We start from the raw sequence: 24,354 nt of genomic DNA, 5'->3' as shown, positions 1-24,354 counted from the left end.
ATATTCAGATGTTGAAGAGGAGGCTGTTCGGAACCACTTTGAGGATTGTGGGAAGATCACCAATGTGCGGCTGATTAGGGATAAGAAGACGTGCATCGGGAAGGGCTTTGGATATGTCACTTTTGAGGTAAATTAAAGGGCAGTGTTTGGTTAACGCTGAGAATGATGAATATAAATTACATTCGTATTTTAAAAGATTGCTGTCACTGAATAATACCCTAATATTAGTTCCGTATTAATTATGCCCCCCTTCGAAGAAGAGGGGTATATTGCTTTGCACAGGCATGTCGGTCGGTCGGTCGGTCCGTCCGTCGGTAGACCAAAGCTTGTCCAAGTGATGACTCAACAATTCCTGGGCGTATGGTCATCAAACTTCACATGAAGGTTGGGCCTGACCAGTAGATGACCCCTATTGATTTTGGGGGTCATCAGGTCAAAGGTCAAGGTCACAGTGACCTTTAATGGTAAAATAATTTTAAAGCTTGTCCGAGTGATAACTCAACAATGCCTGCACCCATGGCCCTCAAACTTGAAATGGAGGTTGGGCTTGACCAGTAGATGACCCCTATTGATTTTGTGGGTCATCAGGCCAAAGGTCAAGGTCACAGTGACCTTGAATGGTAAAAGGTTGTTCGAGTGATAACTCAACAATGCCTGCACCCATGGCCCTCAAACTTGACTTGGAGGTTGGGCCTGACCAGTAGCTGACCCCTATTGTTTTTTGGGCTCAATGGGTCAAAGGTCAAGGTCACAGTGACCTTGAATGGTAAAAGGTTGTTCGAGTGATAACTCAACAATGCCTGCACCCATGGCCCTCAAACTTGACTTGGAGGTTGGGCCTGACCTGTAGATGACACCTATTGTTTTTGGGGGTCATTGGGCCAAAGGTCAAGGTCACAGTGACCTTGAATGGTAAAAGGTTGTCCGATTGATAACTCAACAATGCCTGCACCCATGGCCCTCAAACTTGACTTGGAGAATTGGCCTGACCAGGAGATGACCCCTATGGTTTTTGGGGATCATCTGGCCAAAGGTCAAGGTCGCAGTGACCTGGAATGGTAAAAGGTTGTCCGAGTGATAACTCGACAATGCCTGCACCCATGGCCCTCAAACTTGACTTGGAGGTTGGGCCTGGCCAGAAGATGGTCCCAATGGATTTAAGGGGTCATTGGGCCAAAGGTCAAGGTCACAGTGACCTGGAATGGTAAAAGGTTATCTGAGTGATAACTTGACAATGGCTGCACCCATGGCCCTCAAACTTGATTTGGAGGTTGAGCCTGGCCAGAAGATTGTCCCTTTTAATTTTAGGGGTAATTGGGCCAAAGGTCAAGGTCACAGTGACCTTGAATGATAAAAGGTTGTCCAAGTGATAACTCAACAATGCCTGCACCCATGGCCCTTAAACTTGACATGGAGGTTAGGCCTGACCAGTAAATGACCCCTATTGAATTTAGTGGTCAAAGGTCAAGGTCACAGTGACCTTGAAAGCAAACTTGATAATTCTTGGACCTATGGTCATCAAACTTGACATGGATGTTAAACCTGACCAGTAGATCACCCTTATTGATTTTAGGATTCATAGAGCCAAAGGCCAAGGTCACAGTGATCTTGAATGGTAAAAGGTTGTCCGAGTGATAACTCAAAAAGCCTGAACCCATGGCCTTTAAACTTGACTTGGAGTTGCATCTGACTTGTAGATGACCCCTTATGATTAAAGGGGTCAAAGGTCAAGGTCACAGTGACCTTGAACAAAAAAAACTTGTCTTGTGATAACTTGACAATGCCTGCACCCATGGCCCTCAAACTTGACATTTAGGTTTCTGGTGACCAGCTGATGACTCTGGATTTTGAGTTCATAGAGTCAAAGGTCATGACGGTCATAACACACTTTATCCTCACACTTTAATGGTCATAATCTTAAAACAGCAACAAATCAGCTGTCATTTCGGTCCATGCATATTTCATTCAATTGTCCATATAATCCTGACAACATGGCGCTCAGGGGGGGCATAATGTTTGACAAACATCTCTTGTTGATTTATGGATAGATTTTACTGCCATGCAATGTTAGGTTATTAAAAAAGATGTTGCAGCAGACCAGTGTTCTGTTCCTAAAAAAAACCTTGGGTGTCTTAAACAAATGTTAGTATTGATTTGATGTAGTTTGAATGTGAGAGTATGTGGTGTAATAGTATAGTTGTCAGCCTCTTACCCAAAGCATCCTCGGATCCATTCTTTTTCATAACCTTTCAAATTTGACAGCATTACTGGTTTTTATCTAGGAAACTCGTTCTAGTCATCGCCAGCACCATTTTCATCCTTGCATTTTCAAAGCATTTCACCCATGAATCCCCTGTAATATGTATGAAATAATTAAATAATAGCAAAACTATTTAATAATGTTTAACTCCATTAACCAGGACAAAGATGGAGTAGGGTTTGCAATGAAGTTGTCAGGCCAGAAGTTGAAGGGGAGAGAACTGCGTGTGATGGCGTGCTCCAGCAGTGCTGGGCACGAGAAGAAACACAAACAAGTGAAAATATCCTTTTGTTTTAGCAAGTTATATGTATTTTGGTATAAGAATGTCTGTAAGTGAGGTGAGAGAGGAAACTGCTGAAATAACGTAGAAACCTAGGTATGGCCGTGTAGCAGGTATTTCTTTTAGAACAATAAAGTATATTCAGACGACAACCCCAATCATTTAAACAAGACCGCCTTTAAGCAAACACCATCTTTCATCTGTTGTTTTTAAGTGGAGAAAATGTGTATAAATACACAATTACTGAAGAAAAAGTTATTGACCATGCGTTTATTTCATTTGGCCACATGAATACCAAGTTTCATTTGAAGATCTTGAGCTGTTTCGGAGTCATGACTCTAGTACTATTTTTGCCTGCTGACGTCAACAATGATACCAAGCAATGATAAACATTTGCAATACATCAACCTTTACCTTTAAAGCAACAACTAGCAAGGTGAAAATGACAGTAAAACCTTACACAAATATTTAATGTTTTGATTTAAAGTTGGTCACATTTCTTGTTAAAAATGGTAATTAAAAAGTTCTTTGGAATAACATTATCACTTAAAAGTTATTGTCCTTAACATGTTTTACTTAGCACAATCTCCTGGCTTAAAAGAAAAGAAGCAGAAGACTAAACAACAGTTGCCTAGCAATCCTTCTAAAACTGCATTCAAAGGTGAAGAGTCAAAGAAGGAAAAGACAAAAAAGAAAGACAAGAAGTCATACTCCAAGAAAATAAAGGTTCCATTCAAAACGATCACTAAAGATGATGGGTTGAAAGCAGACATTCAGGCTCTGATAGATTCAGAGACAAAGAAAGGGGGAGAAAGCACAAAGGAACCCAAAGTGGATAAGATAGACAAGACAATGAAAATAAAGGAAAAGAAAATTAAGACGGTTGATACAGGAGAAAAAAATAAGGTGGAAAATGGAAAAAAGGCATTCACAAAGGCACAAAGTAGTTCCAATGGCAAAGCAGATTTGGAGAAGTTTGGAAAGAAAGTGAATGCAATTAAACCAGGTACGAGTGATGGAAAAGCAGATAAATTCGAAAAGAAGCAGACATTTGACAAAAAAGGTTTTGGTAAACAAGAGAACAGGAAGTTTGGGAACAAAATGAATAAGAGTTTTGGAGGTTTTGATAAAAGGGGAGGTAAACCATTTGAAAACAAGGGAAGTAAACCACCATTTGAAAGCAGGGGTGGTAAACCATTTGAGAACAGGAGTGGCAAACAATTTCCAAACAGGGAACAAAAATCTTTTGATAGACCAGGAAACTCATCTTTTTCTCGGAGCGGAAATAAATCGTTTGACAGTAATCCTGGAAGGAAGCCCTTCAATTCAACGCCAAGGCCCGGGTTTTCAAGCAAACCCCTGAGTGGACTTGTCCAGGGAAGTGGGAAACACATCAAGTTCGACTAAATGGAAAGCATTTTTTCGCAGTTGGTTTATTTTTAAAGAATTCAGTTTTCATTTGTTTCCTTCATTACTACTATTTTGTAAATTTTGTAAGAATGGTCAGTATTGTCTTCATAAAAAACAATTGCTCATGCTAAAACTCATTTGTTTTCATTTTCATGATATTGGTATGAATGATATACAATTTCATACATCCCATATTTCTGTAGACCTTTATGCTCCTGAGAGGATTTTATTCAGATGGATTTTAAAATAAGCGGAATGGATTTTTTTTTAAAAAAGACACCTTAAAAACACTGCTTTGAATATATATAGATAAGTATTGAATAGCAGTCTAGTCGTTTTTATTATACCCCCCAAAACAAAGTTTGGGGGGGTATACTGGAATCGGGTTGTCCGTCTGTCTGTCTGTCTGTCTGTCCGTCTGTCCGTCCGTTTTTTTTTGTCCGGGATTCATCTTTGTCGTTATTGAACAAATCTTTTTCAAACTTTCAGATATTAATGGCCATGATGTAAACTTGCGCCTCTGTGAAATTGGTACAGGTCACATGACCCTGACCAGAGTTATCTCCCCTTGATGTGTTAAAGTAGGCAAAATAAGCCCTGTCCGGGATTCATCTTTGTTATTATTCAACAAATCTTTTTCAAACTTTCAGAAATTAATGGCCATGATGTAAACTTGCGCCTCTGTGAAATTGGTACAGGTCACATGACCCTGACTGGAGTTATCTCCCCTTGATGTGTTAAAGTAGGCAAAATAAGCCCTGTCCGGGATTCATCTTTGTTATTATTCAACAAATCTTTTTCAAACTTTCAGAAATTAATGGCCATGATGTAAACTTGCGCCTCTGTGAAATTGGTACAGGTCACATGACCCTGACTGGAGTTATCTCCCCTTGATGTGTTAAAGTAGGCAAAATAAGCCCTGTCCGGGATTCATCTTTGTTATTATTCAACAAATCTTTATCAAACTTTCAGAAATTAATGGCCATGTTGTAAACTTTCGCCTCTGTGAATTTGGTGCAGGTCACATGACCCTGACTGGAGTTATCTCCCCTTGTAGGCAAAATTAGCTTTGTCCGGCCTAACTCCAGGGCAAACAACCTAGACATGGAGGGGTGGGGGGTATTCGTTAGCCTATGGCTTACAGTTCTAGTTTCCTCTCCTCCCCCATCCCACTGAAAAACTGTAGAATCTTTCGAAATTTCAGGGATATTATTTTTTCGCATGTTAGCAGTTTCATTGTATATTGTTTTGGCATTCTTCATTGAACATGTATATGATTTGGAGAGCAATCGCTTTACAGATTTCATGTAATTGTTTAATGATGAAATATTATATTTTATGAATGAATAATTAATACATTGTCATTTTTGTTCGCTAAATATGTTACTTCCAACTAATAAATGGTTGAACTATATCTGTCATTATGTGTGTATTTGATAGCGCTTGCTCACACCTTGAATATTTACTTAAATCTGTTGTATGCAGTCTTGTTTCTATAAATGGCCTTTGAGTAACTTTCTTTTGACATGTTATAACTCAACAAACGACATGAGCCCGAGTTATGTGCCTTGTTTTTCATGACGTATTGCCTGTAGCAACATATGTACCGGACTAATTGAATATCTTAACTTGTTTTTGAGTTATGGTCAATTCAGATAAACAATGATGCTTATGCTTAAGTTCCATAACTATCATTTTTAATTTTACTTACGTCGCTCCCTAAAAGTATTTGGGAATACATATATGAGCATTAATTTCATCATGTCATTTTGTCATTATCGGCACAACAGAGACACTATTATTCATTTATTTATTAGACGAAAATAAGTGCTACATGAACAAACAACATTTAATAAGTGCTTTACAATTCTATTAAAACACCACACAACTGCAAGAATAAAGTCTGACACCTTTCCTACATTAGGAGTAGTTTTAAAATGAAGAGCAGAGTTTACAGGTAATTGTGTTGTCGTACCATAAGACGTTCAGATAACAGGTTTATTGGTTCAGATCAACACATTTCAGGAGCATTAACAGTCCTAGAAATAATAATTAGCGAAATATATAGCTATGTAAATAAATCGAGAACTAGTGTTGTCTACAAAGTATACATGTAGGATGATTTCCAACCATGCTGATCCATGTTTATGGTAAACCTATGATACACATGGTCGTGTGTATTCATTATTTTTAGATCAGATTAAAGAAAAAATGGCAGTATATAAGGTTGGGGATATTTCTAAGATGTTTATAACTAACAGAAAACGGAGGCTAATATATTCTCCAAAGCTCGAAGTACAAACAACAAAAAGACTAAGGATATCGATATTATGAGGCCAGTAAAACATCATTTTACATGGTAAAAATATTTTTTCACTGAAAAAATCGTTCCATAAGTGATGTAATATGCCATATTAATTAAGATTCAATGCGTTGTACACAACCCTATCATTTATATATATTTTTGACAAACTTTCTTTTTTATAGCTCCACTGGCCGAAGGCCATGGAGCTTATGTCGTCACAGATTGTCCGTCGTGAGTGCGTGCGTGCGTGCGTGCGTAAACTTTTACTTTAAACGACATCTCCTCTGAAACTGATGAGCGGATTTTGACAAAACTTCACAGGAATGTTCCTTTGGTGGTCCTTTACCAAAATTGCTCAAATGGTTCCGGTCCATTGCACAATATGGCCGCCAGAGCTAAAAATAGCAAAATCTTTAAACGACATCTCCTCTGAAACGGTTCGGCAGATTTTGATGAAACTTGACAGTAATGTTCCTTGGGTGGTCCTTTATTAAAATTGCTCAAATGGATCTGGTTCATTGCACAATATGGCCGCCACAGCTAAAAATAGCAAAATCTTTAAACGACATCTCCTCTGAAACGGATAGGCAGATTTTGATGAAACTTGACAGAATTGTTCCTTGGGTGGTCCTTAACCAAAATTGCTCAAATGGTTCCGGTCCGCTGCACAACATGGCTGCCAGGGCAAAAAAATTGAAAAACCTTTAAAGAACATCTTCTCAGAAACCGATAATCAGATTTTGATGAAACTTAACAGAAATGTTCCTTGGATGGTCCTTTATCAAATTTGCTTCAATGGTTTCGGTCCACTGCACAAGATGGCCCCCAGAGGTAAAAATAGAAAAACCTTTAAACGACTTCTCCTCAGAAACCGATGATCGTATTGCAATGAAACTTGACAGAAATGTTACTTGGGTAGTCCTTAACCAAAATAGCCCAAACAGTTCTGGTCTGCTGCACAACATGGGCACAAGAGCTAAGAATAGAAAAAAACGTTAAACTACATCTTCTCAGAAACCGATTATCAGATTTTGATGAAACTTTACATAAATGTTCATCGGGATGCCCTTTAACCAAAATTGCCCAAATGGTTCCGGTCCGCTGCACAACATGGCTGCGAGAGTTAAAAATAGAAAAACCTTTAAGGACTTCTCGTCCGCAGTCTTCACGAAAAACATTTTAACCTACTAGCCAGTTGGACTAGCATAATGGCATATTTTACTAGTCCGAATGACAATCTAGTAGTCCGACTATTTTGCCACATTATAAAACTGTATGCTTGAGGTAAATACCTATTTCAATTGAGCAGCTTGCAGTTTGAGTAAACATTTCTTTATTATGATGCTCATGCAGTGATAGGGAGTGACATCCTTCTGTTGGGAATAGTGCTCCTTGTTTTTCAGAACCTATGGGTACTATGTAAAAACAAAAGGCATCTTGCTTGAATAGACTGTAATAATATCAACATGGTTAGAAAAGAAATGCCATGCTTTAATAGCTTTGATTACATTTTACTACTGAATTACCTCCCTTTAATAGAAAAAAAAATAATGTCTTAATTTTTCACGTAAAGTATCTTTAAATAATTTTTTAAACAATAATAATTTATGAGTAAACATTTAAGCATAAAGTTCTCACAAAAAGATCAATTTAAAAACCTTACATTTATACATAGGAAAGTATATATAGACTGAACATTAATTTTCGTTTAAGTGACATTCTGAAAGTTTATGAAACAGCTATTTTTAGTAACTTAAATGGCCGAAAAGTGTAAGTGAAACACCAAGTCGATTCTATCTCGTCAGTTCTTGTTCAGGTTAGATATTTGCTTCATAATCTATTCAGATTAAATGTTTATTAATTGTTTAACTTTTAAGCATTATTTTGGGTCGATATTTATAGTTTAAAGGAAAAACTTATATCTTAAACAGCGACAACGTGTCGCGAGTGGCAAAAGACCCGACATCACATCAGAAGTGAAAAAAAGATGGTCTTATGCAGGACTAAGTGGATGCGTGTTGAATGCTGCTTGTATAAATATATTTTGATAATCAGTAACTAGTGATTAAAATCGATATCACTTAAGTTAAAAACTAAAAAGACAGTAAATGCTTATATTACTTCAGGTTGAGGGTGGTCATTAACCAAAATTTGTTAAATGGTTCCAGTCCACTGCACACCATGGCTGCCAGAGCTAAAAAAAAAAAAAAAAAACTTTATACGACTTGTCGTCGAAACCGATGACCTTTTTTCGATAAAACTTGACAGAAATGTTTGTTTGGTGCTCCTTTACTCAAATTGCCCAAATCATTTCAGTCCACTGCACAACATGGCAGCCAGAGCTATTAAAGTAAAATTTTTTTTTAAATAACTTCTCCTCAAAAATTGATGATTGTATTTCTATGAAACTTGACGAAAATGTTCGTTAGGTGGTCTTTGCTTGAACCTTTTGGCTAGTGGAGCACAGGCACTGATGTGCCTCTTGTCTTGCAATTGTAAAATCTGGTGTAGGACCTTTAATATATATTTTTTTTAAGATATTATTTTTTTTCCGAATTTCTAATATTCAGGCACTTGCGAATTATGATATTTTGACTTCAGTGAAAGTGACTTAGGCCCAAAAATATTTTGTTTTGGGTTACATTCTTTTCAAAACCAGGTAAGGTTGATTGGCTGTTTTTATGTTCCCCTTCGAAAAATAGTTAAAGGTAATACATCACAGAATTCTCAAAAAAAAATGCCCTGAAGGTTCACCATAATGAGATGACGTGAGGTCAAATATTAAAATGATCCTTATGATAGCTATATCTTGATCATGCTTTATGGATTTTGCCACAAAGGTTCACTATAAAAATATGTATCAGGGCTGTATCTTGACCATGCATTATAAGATTTTCCAAGAACTAGCAATGGAAGTATGCCATGCTGTGGCGTAGTGTCATAGGTTCCACGTAGAGTACAACTTTATTGCAATTGCATGGAAGAGCATTGTGTTTGTGTCAAGGATCTTTCGGCATGTCACCATTTGGCGTATAGTTCATATATTATGGCTTTATTGAAGAACGTTCTCGTCATCATTGGGGAATGGCATAAATGTCATCATCAGTATAAAGCTCTTTTAACTACATGTTAAAACACACACACAATTTTCTTATAAATGTCGGAGGAAGGGCCGAGTAACCCGACCAGACGTGTTTTTTGGCCATTTTGTTATTCAAAGTTATGAGTATTCTTTTTTCAACTATTTCCCTGGTAAATAAACTCACTGGCTTATTGTTATTATCCCCGCCGAATCGAAGATTTAGGGAGGGGGATACTGTTTTGGCGTTGTCAGTCCGTCAGTTCGTCTATCCGTCCTTCCTTCCGTCATTCCGTCCGTCCGGTACCATATCTTGGTAGACATTGATCAGAAAATGTTCAAACTTGGTCAAAATGTTCCCCTTGATCAAATCTCGACCCCTTTTAAAAGTGGGTCACTGAGGGTTAAAAACTAGGTCACTAGGTCAAATCTTAGAAAAATCTTTGGAACATACTAGAGGCATTATACATGGTCTTATATTCATTAAACTTAATCAGAATATTTTCCTTGATGAACTCTTGGCCGAAAATAAAACTGGGTCACATTTGATTAAAAATTACGTCACTAGGTCAAATCTTAGAAAAATCTTGTACAGAACCATATCGTGGTAATTATTGGTCAAGTTATGTTCAAAATTGGCCATGATGTACCCCTTGAAGAAACATGGATCACTAAAAAAGTGGGTCACATGGGGTCAAAAACTAGGTCACTTGGTCAAATCTTAGAAAAATCTTTGGAACATACTAGAGGCATTATACATGGTCAAATATTCATGAAACTTAATCAGAATGTTTTCCTTGATGAACTCTTGGTCGTAAATAAAACTGGGTCACATATGATCGAAAATTAGGTCACTAGGTCAAATCTTAGAAAATATTGTCCAGAATCATATCATGGTAATGATTGGTCAAGTAATGTTCAAAATTGGTCATGATGTACCCCTTGAAGAAATATGGATCACTTAAAAAAGTGGGTCATATGGCGTCAAAAACTAGGTCACTTGGTCAAATCTTAGAAAAATCTTTGGAACATACTAGAGGCATTATTCATGGTCAAATATTCATGAAACTTAATCAGAATGTTTCCCTTGATGAACTCTTGGTCGTTAATAAAACTGGGTCACATATGATCGAAAATTAGGTCACTAGGTCAAATCTTAAAAAAAATCTTGTACAGAACCATATCGTGGTAATTATTGGTCAAGTTATGTTCAAAATTGGCCATGATGTACCCCTTGAAGAAACATGGATCACTTAAAAAGTGGGTCACATGGGGTCAAAAATTAGGTCACTTGGTCAAATCTTAGAAAAATCTTTGGAACATACAAGAGGCATTATACATGGTCAAATATTCATGAAACTTAATCAGAATGTTTTCCTTGATGAACTCTTGGTCGTAAATAAAACTGGGTCACATATGATCGAAAATTAGGTCACTAGGTCAAATCTTAGAAAATATTGTCCAGAATCATATCATAGTAATGATTGGTCAAGTAATATTCAAAATTGGTCATGATGTAACCCTTGAAGAAATATGGATCACTTAAAAAAGTGGGTCACATGGGGTCAAAAACTAGGTCACTTGGTCAAATCTTAGAAAAATCTTTGGAACATACTAGAGGCATTATTCATGGTCAAATATTCATGAAACTTAATCAGAATGTTTTCCTTGATGAACTCTTGGTCGTTAATAAAACTGGGTCACATATGATCGAAAATTAGGTCACTAGGTCAAATCTTAGAAAAATCTTGTCCAGAATCATATCGTGGTAATGATTGGTCAAGTTATGTTCAAAATTGCTCATGATGTACCCCTTGAAGAAATATGGATCACTTAAAAAAGTGGGTCACATGGGGTCATAAACTAGGTCCCTTGGTCAAATCTTAGAAAAATCTTTGGAACATACAAGAGGCATTATACATGGTCAAATTTTCATGAAACTTAATCAGAATGTTTTCCTTGATGAACTCTTGGTCCTAAATAAAACTGGGTCACATATGATCAAAAATTAGGTCACAAGGTCAAATCTTAGAAAAATCTTGTCCAGAACCATAACATAGTAATGATTTGTCAAGTTATGTTCAAAATTAGTCATGATATACCCCTTGATGAAATATAGACTAGGTCAAATCTTAAAAAAATCTTTGAACCTACTACAGGCATTATTCATGGTCAAATATTCATAAAACTTAGTCAGAATGTTTTATTGATGAAAACTTGGACTTTTATGAAATTGGGTCACATATGATCGAAAATTAGGTCAAAAGGTCAAACCTTTCAAAAATCTTGTCCGGAACTATTTTATGGTGGTGATTGGTCTGATTAAGTTCAAACATGGTCAGAATGCTCTTTTGGGTTAAATTTCGACTGCTTTTTAAAAGTGTGTCATATAGGTAAAAACTAGGTCACTAGGTCATATCTTACAGAAACCATGAAAACACTCTAGAGGCAATAATTCCCATGGAACTTAATCAGAATGCCTTGGAAAATCTTGGAATAGTTTGAAACTAGTAGGTCATGTGGGGTCAAAAATGAGTTCACTGGGTCAATTCTTAAAAAAACCTTGTGGACACTCTAGAGGCTCTATTTTGTGCAATATATCTGGACCAACCTTCATGAAACTGGATCAGAATGTTTGCCTTTATGAAATCTTAGATTAGTTTGGAAATAGGTAACATGGAGTCATAAACTAGGTTTCTTGGTCAATTCTAAATGTTACATTACATACAATATTATTTTTATTTCAAACAGTTGCATTCAGACTAAAACTCATAAATATATATTTCATCAACAATTGATTTCCATTAATATTATTTTTATTTCAAACAGTTGCAATCAGACTAAAACTCATATATATATATTTCATCAACAATTGATTTCCATTCCTTGACTTAGCCCAAACAGGCGGGGGATATCAATTCAACGAATTTGCTTGTTGATTATTAATATTCTTTGTATAACTATTTCTATATCAAATAAACTCACTGGCTATTTTTTATTCAAATTTATTGATATCCTTTATAGAACTATATCTATGGTATTTATAATTATTTAAAAAACTGTTTGTTTTTGATACTGCTTGTCACAAAAACTCCAAATTTAGTGATTATCAAACAATTCACATATGTAACATTAGTCAAAATGGCATTATGTCATAGTCAATGCGAATATCAGCTACGTAAAAACTGATGTAGTATCATTTCATAGATGTACAATGATCTGCCATAGCACATCCAGGCCAGGTCTAGCCTGTTCTGAAATTCATAGCAGTGACCCAGCATGTTGAAGGCTGTGTCAATGTGGATATCCACTACATAAAAACCTGATGAAATAATCTGGCTAAATGCAAGAGGGAAACATTGTCTCTGTCATAAATGTCCAATGATCTGCCGTAGCACATCCAAGCCTGGTCTAACCTGTTCTGAAGTTCAAAGCAGTGACCCAGCATGTTGAAGGTTGTATCAGTATGGCCCTTTGGTGGCCCTATTGTGTACTCATGAAGGTGAAGTAGCGCTGTTTGTGCTCTCAAGGGTTGATGAAGCTCCCTGTAGGTGAGGTGTTGTAGGTAGTACAGGAATGGGATGCAGTCAATGACTACATTGTTCTTCCACTTGTACCAAATTGGAATGTCTTCATCTCTGAACATTCCATAAGTAAGATGTTGTGGAATGCAGTTTATTTCTTCTTTTCTAAAAACTAAACACACCATGGTGTATTTCTTATGCATCTCATTGGGTGGACAGAATACCAACTTGGTTTTAAACTCAGTACTTGGATTGAGACATTTCCTTTCTCGATGTGTACAACACTGCCACACTTCTGGTCCCAGCAGTTCTTCACAGTATGTCAGTACTTCAGCAGCTTCATCATACTGCCCTCTGCAGTACAACATGGAGGCAAACTTCAATCTACTGGACATACAGTCAGAGTCCAGTGACTGCTGGTACCAGTTGAATATATCCTGTGTGATTGGTTGTCCGAGGTAGATGCATCTTGAAGCCAGCATGGAGGCAAGGGTGTTGTGCAGGAATGGGGTCAACAGTGATACTACTCCCAAATCAATGTCACTTTGGGAACCAGACGTACTCTGTAGAATAAACAAATGGCTTACAATGTCATCGACTGATTTATCTGTAATCAATAGATCCAAACTAGCTTCAAGCGTATCAATTTCTGTAAATATTAAGTCTTTGAGAATATTTCCATATGTTTGGGCTTTTGTACATTTGTTCTGACACGGTATATACTGATGACCTGAGTATTGTAGCAGTCGCAAGTTTATATTATCCATTCGAGTATAAAACAAACACTGCATTTCAGTGTTGATTAGAATTGAAATAATGCTGCATAATTTAGAAAGTTCCCAATTATTCAATTTCCCTATAAAAAGATTTACACCAGATATTGTAAAATGGGGACAGTATTTTTGTTTCAACCATCTTTTCGTTGTGGCCAAAAGTAAACTCAGGCATTGCACAATGTTGTCTTCCCTCCATATGTCAAGAGGATAGTTTTCTATTGTAAACATCATCGCTGTTTTGATATGAAATGTGCTGAATCTGTCTCCAAACACAGGTTTTAGAAAAGTTTTTCTTATTATTTTCGTAAGGGTATATACTTTCACTTGAACAGGGCTAAAATCAAATATTAAAAATCGTTCCATCAATGAAGTTGAAAACCTCCACTGCTATTTTGAATAAGGATAACTGGTCAATTTTGATGGGACCATGAATGCTGTAGATCTACACATTGTTTGTTTACTTGGGCTCTCAGTGTAGCCCTGTGGCACTAGAAAGACTCCAGTCTGTCTGGCCCTGACCAGTGTGTCCGGTCTTGGCCAGTGTCCAGGGCGTGGTCTGTTGAACATGAACTTACATTCCTTCGGTAGCTGGTCACAATGGTATGCCTGGACATGGTCAAACTTTTCATCAGATGTCATTGATGGACCATGTCGAAATATTTCACCAGATACACTGTGTTGTTGTAATAAGTCCTGTCGTTTAACCCTTGTATTGGAAACTATAATTCTACCATCCACATCCTGCACATCATCAGGACCTTCTAGTTGTTCTGACGGTAGCGGGCAGTCCCTTCTGAGTCTCTGCAAGTAGCAGTGTTGAGGAGGAGTGAGTTCATTCTTTAACACCAGCAGGTTAGATTTTCCATGTTGCCAGTAACACCAGTCAAGGGCCACACAAACTGTGTTATCACAATGCAAGAAGTCAGTATCAGATTCCATCCCTGCTGTTGTTGTGGCCTCAGTCTGGCTACCAAATATGTAATTAGTGTTATTGCAATCTCTTAACATGGCTGGAACATTTATTATAATCTCCCTCCTCAGGTATGTTTTCCTCCTCCTGGCAATCATCCATCTGTTGACTCCGATATCCCCGATCACCCGGGACAATCGCAGGGAAAACAGTCTCTCACTCTCCCTATCACTAGCCATAGCTTGCCTTTTCGTAAATAATTGTCAATGAGTACATGTTACAGTATAACTCAAATGTGAGGTTGTTTTTCTTGTAAGTTCTACTTTCGAAATCAGATTACATTACATGTAGCTTAAAATAGATTGTACCTGTATTTGAATACCTATAACACTCAAGGTGTTTACCTTGGTTTAACCAGTAGTGATATCAGGTATTGATTCATAAATTATGAGCATTAATCGGATCAATAACGAACAAGACGCCAATGCGGCAATGCCGCATTAAAGCCGGATTTTTTATTTGATGATGCAATTTTGCAAACCTAATATTTGAGCTAATATTTTTAACCCAAAAGACCCATATTTATACTTAATGGTGCCAGAGTGGTAGTCTGTAGTTTCACTGTTGTGCTGACAGGTCAATGGTGTTTGTGCCAGTGTGAAAGCATGTGTGCGCGTGTGTGTATGTATGTAAAGTAACCAAATGTCATGAAAATTGGATTTTTTTAAAAAAAAAAACTGTAATTTTTTATTATACTCTGGAGAAAAAAAATTGTAAAAGTTTCATGAATAATTGAGAATTTTTTTATGACATTGGGAAAATATTTCCTAAGATTTGACCTAGTTTTTGATTTGAGGTGACCCATATTCACAAATGTTTAAGACAACAAGAAGACAAATATTCTAAGCAAGTTTAATAAAGAATTGACAAAAATTAATGTTTTTTTATGGCCGTGGAATTATTTCTCCTAAGGCAGTAACTCTGTAATTAATTGAAATAGAATTGCAATTCCTGTACACCGCACTCCTTCTCATTATGATCTATCACTGTATGAAGTTTTATTAAATCCCATCCAATAGTTTTCAAGTTATGCTCCGGACAAGAAAAAAGTAACAAAGGGCAAAAACTCTGTAATTGGCTGAAAAAGAATTGCGGTTCCTGTACATTACACTTCTGCTCTTTATGATCTATCACTGTATGAAGTTTTATTAAATTCCATCCAATAGTTTTTAAGTTATGCTCCGGACAAGAAAAAGTAACAAAGGTCAGTAACTCTGCAATTAGCTGAAATAGAATTGCGGTTCCTGTACACTGCACTCCCTCTCATTATGATCTATCACTGTATGAAGTTTTATCAAACTCCATCTTATAGTTTTCAAGTTATGCTCCGGACAAGAAAAAAGTAACAAAAGGCAGTAACTCTGTAATTAGCTGAAATAGAGTTATGGTTCTTGTGCACTTCACTTCCCCTCATTGTGCTTTACCATTGTATGAAGTTTTAATAAATTCCATCTAGTAGTTTGCAAGTTAATGTCTGGAAAAAAATTGACAGCAAAATAAACAAATAAATGGAAATAACTCAGTAATTAGTTTAGGTAGAGTTATGGTTCTTGAACACTGCACTTCCTCTCACTGTGCTTTACTATTGTAGTTTCAATGAATTCCATTCAGTACTTTCCAAGTTATACTCCGGACAAAAAAAATAACATGGGGCAATAACTCCGTAATAAGCAAGAATAGAGTTATTGTTATTGTACACTGCACTTCCTCTCAATGTGCTTTACCATTGTATGAAGTTTCAATGAATTTCATCCAGTACTTTTCAAGTTATACTCCAGACAAAAAAAAGTAACAAGGGGCAATTACTCAGTAATAAGCAAGAATAGAGTTATGGTTATTGTACACTGCACTTCCTCTCATTATGCTCTACCATTGTATGAAGTTTGATTACCACTGGATAAAAACTTGATTTTATTATATAAAATGAAAACTTTAACGCAAAATTGTTAACGCCCGCCCGCCCGCCATTCTATAACCCGTAATTTTTATCCCTCGCCTATGAAATAGGGAGGGGGATATTGAAATGGCGTTGTCCGTCCGTCCTTCCGTCCGTCCGTCCTTCCTTCCTTCCGTCCGTCCGTCCGTCACCTACGTTTTTTCAGTAACTAGCCGGTAGAATTTCATGAAACTTAAAATAAATATGAACCACTATACTGGAATGATGCCCGTCCAAAAAAAATTGATTGGTTAATTGTCCTTGGAGTTATGCCCTTGATTTTTTGAAAAATGCACATTCACAGCCATTTCTCAGTCACTTGCTGGCAGAATTTCATGAAACTTAAAATAAATATGAATTACTATACTGGGATGATGCCTGTTCATTTTTTTTTTGGATTGGTCAATTGTACTTGGAGTTATTGCCCTTGATTTTTTGAAAAACTCTCATTTACAGCCATTTCTCAGTAACTAGTTGGTAGAAATTCTTGAAACTTGAAACAAATATGAACCAACATACTGCGATGATGCCTGTTTATTTATATTTTGGATTTTGTAATTTCTATATGAGTTATTTGCCCTTGATTTATTAAAAGATCCATGTTTGCAACTGAGCAAAGCATACTGTGCCGTTGTGAAGTCAACTGAATGAATATGGTATCAAATCATTTACATTTATTATAACACTGTCTGATATATAATTATCCATGCATTTTAGCGCCACTTTAAGAAGAGTAAAGATATCTATTGTATTTGTGTCCCTGTTGGTTTAAGTAGCAAAACCTAGTATTCACATTTTTCCTGTGTTATTTAAGTAATAATAAATGACATCCCCTTAGTTTTGTAATATCGATTTTTAACCCATTCACCGCATACCTATGCTGTTGAAAATAGTGCAGTTCCAGATAAGACGCCGCTTTTAAAGGTGGCGTCTTATCTTAAACTGTACTATTTTGCAATGATTGATGTTTCCGAGTAAGCAGTTTCGGAAAAGACAGTTTTATTTAATCATCCCTCTGATTTATTTCGTTAAAAAAATATCATAAAGTAGTCCCGGTCGATATTTTATAATTTGGCTCGGAAAGGGATAAACCAATGTGCTTATCTTATTCTTTCTGAGATTTTTTTTAACCTTCAAGCACAAACAAGCCATCAAGCACAAACAAGCCATCGTTGGCGGGGAATATCTTTTCACTGAAAATGCTTGTTCGATGAAAAATCCGGCTAAAAATAGATAGATAATTTAGATGTGATAAAGAGCACTGCTTAACAATAATATAAATTCTACAGAATTGAGAAATAACAATATCAAGGTTTTCAAATCAGTCTAAAGGTTTAAACATTGGCTAACATATACATGTACCTTTTATGGTTATCAGGTTGATATTATATCTCTGTTAACAGTCTTAAACAAGATTGATAAGCAGCCAGATCCCACTAATGGGTTAGAGCTCTTGAATTGCCAAAAATCTGAAAATACCAGGTACATGCTTCATATCCAGTCTTAAACATACCTGTCAATCTTAACCAAGATTGATAAGCAACCAGATCACACTATTTAGAGTTATGGCTCTTGAATTGTGAATGTTAAACAATATCTTCGAGCAAGTTTGACAGCTTGCCAAACTAGATTTAGATGAAATAACTGAACCTTAATAGACTACTGAACTGTTGTAAAGATTGATTTTTCTACTGGAAACATTGTGTTCAAAATTGGTCATGATGTACCCCTTGAAGAAATATGGATCACTTTAAAAAGTGGGTCACATGGGGTCAAAAACTAGGTCACTTGGTCAAATCTTAGAAAAATCTTTGGAACATACAAGAGGCATTATACATGGTCAAATATTCATGAAACTTAATCAGAATGTTTTCCTTGATGAACTCCTGGTCCTAAATAAAACTTGGTCACATATGATCAAAAATTACGTCACTATGTCAAATCTTATAAAAATCTTGTCCAGAACCATAACATAGTAATGATTGGTCAAGTTATGTTCAAAATTGGTCATGATATACCCCTTGATGAAATACAGACCTACTAAAAAAGTCGTTCACATGTGTCATAAACTACGTCAGTAGGTCAAATCTTAAAAAAATCTTTGGAACCTACTAGAGGCATTATACATATATATTTATAAAACTTAGTCAGAATGTTGTCCTTGATGAAATCTTGGACTTATTTGAAACTGGGTCACACATGATCGAAAATAAGGTCACAAGGTCAAATCTTTCAAAAATATTGTCCGAAACTATTTTATGGTGGTGATTGGTCCGATTAAGTTCAAACATGGTCAGAATGCTATTTTGGGTTAAATTTCGACTGCTTTTTAAAAGTGTGTCATATGGGTCAAAAACTAAGTCACTAGGTCATATCTTACGGAAATCTTGGGAACACTCTAGAGGCAATAATTTCCATGAAACTTATTCAGAATGCCTCAATGAAATCTTGGAATAGTTTGAAACTAGTAGGCCATGTGGGGTCAAAAACGAGGTCATTGAGTCAAATCTTAAAAAAAACTTTGTGGACACTCTAGAGGCTATATTTTTTTGCAATATATCAGGACCAACCTTCATGAAACTTGATCAGAATGTTTGCCTTGATGAAACCTTAGATTAGTTTGGAACTGGGTAACATGGAGTCATAAACTAGGTTTCTTGGTCAATTCTAAATGTTACATTATATACCATATTATTTTTTATTTCAAACAGTTGCAATCAAACTAAAACTCATATATATATATTTCATCATCAATTGATTTCCATTCCTTGACTTAGCTTAATCAGGTGGGGGATATCAATTCAACGAATTTGCTTGTTGATTATTAATATCATTTGTATTTGTACTTTTTCTATATTAAATAAGCTCACTGGATATTTTTTATTCAAATTTATTGATATTCTTTATAGAACTATATCTATGGTATTTATAACTATTTAAAAAATGTTTGTTCTTGATACTGCTCGTCACAAAAACTCCAAATTTAGTGATTATCAAACAATTCACATATATAACAGTCAAAATGGCATTACGTCATAGTCAATGCGAATATCATCTACGTAAAAACTGATGTAGTATCATTTCATAGATGTACAATGATCTGCCATAGCACATCTAGGCCAGGTCTAGCCTGTTCTGAAATTCATAGGAATGACCCAACATGTTGAAGGCTGTGTCAATGTGGATATCCACTACATAAAAACCTGATGAAATAATCTGGCTAAATGCAAGAGGGAAACATTGTCTCTGTCATAAATGTCCAATGATCTGCCGTAGCACATCCAAGCCTGGTCTAACCTGTTCTGAAGTTCAAAGCAGTGACCCAGCATGTTGAAGGTTGTATCAATATGGCCCTTTGGTGGCCCTATTGTGTACTCATGAAGGTGAAGTAGCGCTGTTTGTGCTCTCAAGGGTTTATGAAGCTCCCTGTAGGTGAGGTGTTGTAGGTAGTACAGGAATGGGATGCAGTCAATGACTACATTGTTCTTCCACTTGTACCAAATTGGAATGTCTTCATCTCTGAACATTCCATAAGTAAGATGTTGTGGAATGCAGTTTATTTCTTCTTTTCTAAAAACTAAACACACCATGGTGTATTTCTTATGCATCTCATTGGGTGGACAGAATACCAACTTGGTTTTAAACTCAGTACTTGGACTGAGACATTTCCTTTCTCGATGTGTACAATACTGCCACACTTCTGGTCCCAGCAGTCCTTCACAGTAAGTCAGTACTTCAGCAGCTTCATCATACTGCCCTCTGCAGTACAACATGGAGGCAAACTTCAATCTACTGGACATACAGTCAGAGTCCAGTGACTGCTGGTACCAGTTGAATATATCCTGTGTGATTGGTTGTCCGAGGTAGATGCATCTTGAAGCCAGCATGGAGGCAAGAGTGTTGTGCAGGAATGGGGTCAACAGTGATACTACTCCCAAATCAATGTCACTTTGGGAACCAGACGTACTCTGTAGAATAAACAAATGGCTTACAATGTCATCGACTGATTTATCTGTAATCAATAGATCCAAACTAGCTTCAAGCGTATCAATTTCTGTAAATATTAAGTCTTTGAGAATATTTCCTTATGTTTGGGCTTTTGTACATATGTTCTGACACGGTATATACTGATGACCTGAGTATTGTAGCAGTCGCAAGTTTTTATTATCCATTCGAGTATAAAACAAACACTGCATTTCAGTGTTGATTAGAATTGAAATAATGCTGCATAATTTAGAAAGTTCCCAATTATTCAATTTCCCTATAAAAAGATTTACACCAGATATTGTAAAATGGGGACAGTATTTTTGTTTCAACCATCTTTTTGTTGTGGCCAAAAGTAAACTCACGCATTGCACAATGTTGTCTTCCCTCCATATGTCAAGAGGATAGTTTTCTATTGTAAACATCATCGCTGTTTTGATATGAAATGTGCTGAATCTGTCTCCAAACACAGGTTTTAGAAAAGTTTTTCTTATTATTTTCGTAAGGGTATATACTTTCACTTGAACAGGGCTAAAATCAAATATTAAAAATCGTTCCATCAATGAAGTTGAAAACCTCCACTGCCATTTTGAATAAGGATAACTGGTCAATTTTGATGGGACCATGAATGCTGTAGATCTACTCATTGTTTGTTTACTTGGGCTCTCAGTGTAGCCCTGTGGCACTAGAAAGACTCCAGTCTGTCTGGCCCTGACCAGTGTGTCCGGTCTTGGCCAGTGTCCAGGGCGTGGTCTGTTGAACATGAACTTACATTCCTTCGGTAGCTGGTCACAATGGTATGCCTGGACATGGTCAAATTTTTCATCAGATGTCATTGATGGACCATGTCGAAAAATATCACCACATACACTGTGTTGTTGTTATAAGTCCTGTCGTTTAACCCTTGTATTGGAAACTATTATTCTACCTTCCACATCCTGCACATCATCAGGACCTTCTAGTTGTTCTGACGGTAGCGGGCAGTCGCTTCTGAGTCTCTGCAAGTAGCAGTGTTGAGGAGGAGTGAGTTCATTCTTTAACACCAGCAGGTTATATTTTCCATGTTGCCAGTAACACCAGTCAAGGGCCACACAAACTGTGTTATCACAATGCAAGAAGTCAGTATCAGATTCCATCCCTGCTGTTGTTGTGGCCTCAGTCTGGCTACCAAATATGTAATAAGTGTTATTGCAATCTCTTAACATGGCTGGAACATTTATTATAATCTCCCTCCTCAGGTATGTTTTCCTTCTCCTGGCAATCATCCATCTGTTGACTCCGATATCCCCGATCACCCGGGACAATCGCAGGGAAAACAGTCTCTCACTCTCCCTATCACTAGCCATAGCTTGCCTTTTCGTAAATAATTGTCAATGAGTACATGTTACAGTATAACTCAAATGTGAGGTTGTTTTTCTTGTAAGTTCTACTTTCGAAATCAGATTACATTACATGTAGCTTAAAATAGATTGTACCTGTATTTGAATATCTATAACACTCAAGGTGTTTACCATGGTTTAACCAGTAGTGATATCAGGTATAGATTCATAAAGTATGAGCATTAATCGGATCAATAACGAATAGATAGATAATTTAGCTGTGATAAAGAGCACTGCTTAACAATAATATCAATTCTACAGAATTGAGAAATAACTAAATTAAATTAGATTTTCTCAGTCTCTCTTATCTCAGTACACTTTGATATCAAGGTTTTCAAATCAGTCTAAAGGTTTAAACATTGGCTAACATATACATGCAACTATTATGGTTATCAGGTTGATATTTTATTCCTGTTAACATTCTTAACAAGATTGATAAGCAGGCAGATCCCACTATTAAGAGTTACAGCCCTTGAATTGCCAAAAATTGAAAATACCAGGTAGATGCTTCATATCCAGTCTTAAACATAACTGTCAGTCTAAACCAAGATTGATAAGCAACAAGATCACACTATTTAGAGTTATTGCCCTTGAATTGTGAATGTTAAAAAAACTACTCGAGTGTGATAGCTAGCCTCTTTTGAGTCAAGGTCTTAGATTTGTGAAATTACTGAACCTTGATGAATACCTTACATAGGGGTTTAGTTTTGAAGTCCTGAAATCAGGGTTGAGAGCATTTCACCTTAATAGACTACTGAACTGTTGTAAAGATTGATTTTATTACTGGAAATTGGCACCAAAAACAGTATTACAAGAAGTCCCTTGGTATGAATTTAAATGATTTGGGAAACAATTTAAAAAGGGATCTAAGCCCCTTCCCTAAGCCCCTTTACCCTGCTTAAGAATCCCTCACACTTAAATCATTCTCGTTCAACAGAGTGATGATGCTATGCGTACCACGATCAAACCTCTGATGAATGAGAATGACTTAAACAGACAACGGCTATTTTCAGAAAATGAAGTAAAAATCTATATATAACTTAAATTGAAAAAAGGTTAAATGATCAGACTTCACATCTGGAATGCAAATTTTAATTCCACATAGTAATATTTTCCATTTTACTTAAATAGAGAAATACATACATGTTTTTCAACATTTACAATTGATAACAACGGCTGTATTTTGCATACAAAGAATAGCGCCTAGGCCTTTCTAATGAGAAAAAATTGCCAGCAAAAGGAAATTTTGAATAAGTACAATTTTACTTATTCTATAATGATATATAGACTTAAAAAAACATATAATTATGAAAATTACTAGTTTTTGACAAACTTTTATACGCATATAGTTCATTTATATATGTTATCAAATTTGTATATATGTATAATCAAACAAGAGTGCTAAGAACACTGATGCTTGCCTGTTATTTTTTTTGTCAAAAGGGGCATAACTCAACAATTACTCAAGCCATAGTTACGGGTCCTGATTTGCATGTGAGTAATGTCTCCGACAACACATGTTTAAAGTTTCATTTGAATATTTTAAACTGTGCTTCATTTAGCGACGAAGTTTCATATTTCTGATTTTTTCTTTTTGTTATGGATCTTGATCTAAATGTGCGTTTTGTTTCTGGCTACATGTGTACCAAGTTTTATTGAACGGTTCCAAGTTCCAGGTATTTGAAGTAATTGCATTAAAACAAAAATTGAATGACACTGAAGACACCAATGGTATCACAATAGTCCTACTTTTTTTCATAGTTAAACAGTCAAGCTAAAAAGAAACTATATTAATTTACAGAAAAAAGTCTAGGTATTGTCATAGCCATTGTGTCATTGTCCTAGTGCAAAACCCTCTAACCTTAGCTGTAATTTGACTTTGATATTGTTGAGATATTTCCTTGTTTGACTAAAATAAGACCGGTTTTGGTCTTTAGATTCGCAGCTCTCATGTAACCGTTACCAAAGCATCATATTTTATGCGCACCAATTTGGCACAACAAATAAAAGATACCATGAAGTTCAGTCACTTTCAAACAAAAATCTTCCCGTAACAAATTTGACTGATTTTCAAGCAAATGACACTCACAGTCGGTGTGTTGACATACATATGAGAATACATAGTTTTTCTTCAGACAGATGGACAATAAAATTCTTTTTGGTTTGATAATTGATAAAATGTTCCCAACATGATCTAGCGAATTGTCCCTAATGTGATGAGCTAGTCCATATAAGCAGCCACAATCAATGTCATTTGATGTGTTTTGGTTTTTTGTTTTGACAGACTCTAAGACAAAGCATATGCATGTCCAAATTTTGACAAAGTTTCTACAACACAAGTAATTGTGTTTATCTGATGATTAGATTATCCAGAACCTCAATGTGGATATGAATGGGTGGAAATTGATGGAACACAGTCAAAATCAGAACTATGTGTCTATCAATTAGCCA

General features: G+C 36.2%; 4 protein-coding genes across 7 annotated transcripts in view; 1 reads left to right on the top strand and 3 right to left on the bottom strand.

The window, feature by feature from the left end:
* Window positions 1-5,364, top strand: part of LOC128207838 (uncharacterized) — a 30,414-nt gene extending 25,050 nt beyond the window's left edge. For all 3 annotated transcript variants that reach the window (XM_052911004.1, XM_052911005.1, XM_052911003.1), the window contains exons 10-12: window positions 9-127; window positions 2,421-2,540; window positions 3,117-5,364. In XM_052911004.1, coding sequence (XP_052766964.1) covers window positions 9-127; window positions 2,421-2,540; window positions 3,117-3,947 — 1,070 coding nt within the window. In that variant the 3' untranslated portion in view covers window positions 3,948-5,364. The remainder of the gene's footprint in view (window positions 1-8; window positions 128-2,420; window positions 2,541-3,116) is intronic.
* A 7,946-nt stretch (window positions 5,365-13,310) lies between these two features.
* On the bottom strand, window positions 13,311-14,844 carry LOC128207843 (uncharacterized). 2 transcript variants are annotated; one of them, XM_052911012.1, is made up of 2 exons: window positions 14,210-14,844; window positions 13,311-13,421 (listed from the first exon to the last, which is right to left on the bottom strand). In XM_052911012.1, coding segments are annotated over exons 1-2 (576 nt in total). In that variant the 5' UTR covers window positions 14,784-14,844; the 3' UTR covers window positions 13,311-13,419. The 2 variants fall into 2 exon arrangements, with proteins under 2 accessions (XP_052766972.1, XP_052766970.1); XM_052911010.1 differs by lacking the exon at window positions 13,311-13,421 and having other exon boundaries at window positions 13,886-14,844.
* A 4,761-nt stretch (window positions 14,845-19,605) lies between these two features.
* LOC128207840 (uncharacterized) lies at window positions 19,606-21,360 on the bottom strand. Its single transcript, XM_052911007.1, has 2 exons — window positions 20,890-21,360; window positions 19,606-20,508 (listed from the first exon to the last, which is right to left on the bottom strand). Exons 1-2 carry the CDS (start codon window positions 21,358-21,360, stop codon window positions 19,732-19,734), a joined length of 1,248 nt encoding a protein of 415 aa, XP_052766967.1. The 3' UTR covers window positions 19,606-19,731.
* Window positions 21,361-21,405: 45 nt separating this feature from the next.
* Window positions 21,406-21,899, bottom strand: LOC128207845 (uncharacterized). Its single transcript, XM_052911014.1, has one exon. It carries the CDS (start codon window positions 21,868-21,870, stop codon window positions 21,406-21,408), a length of 465 nt encoding a protein of 154 aa, XP_052766974.1. The 5' UTR covers window positions 21,871-21,899.
* Window positions 21,900-24,354: the final 2,455 nt, after the last annotated feature.

Source organism: Mya arenaria, chromosome 11 (genome assembly GCF_026914265.1).
Source record: "Mya arenaria isolate MELC-2E11 chromosome 11, ASM2691426v1".
NCBI lineage: Eukaryota > Metazoa > Mollusca > Bivalvia > Myida > Myidae > Mya > Mya arenaria.
Note: the sequence above shows the minus strand (reverse complement) of the source record. Positions and strands in the feature narration are given on the sequence as shown.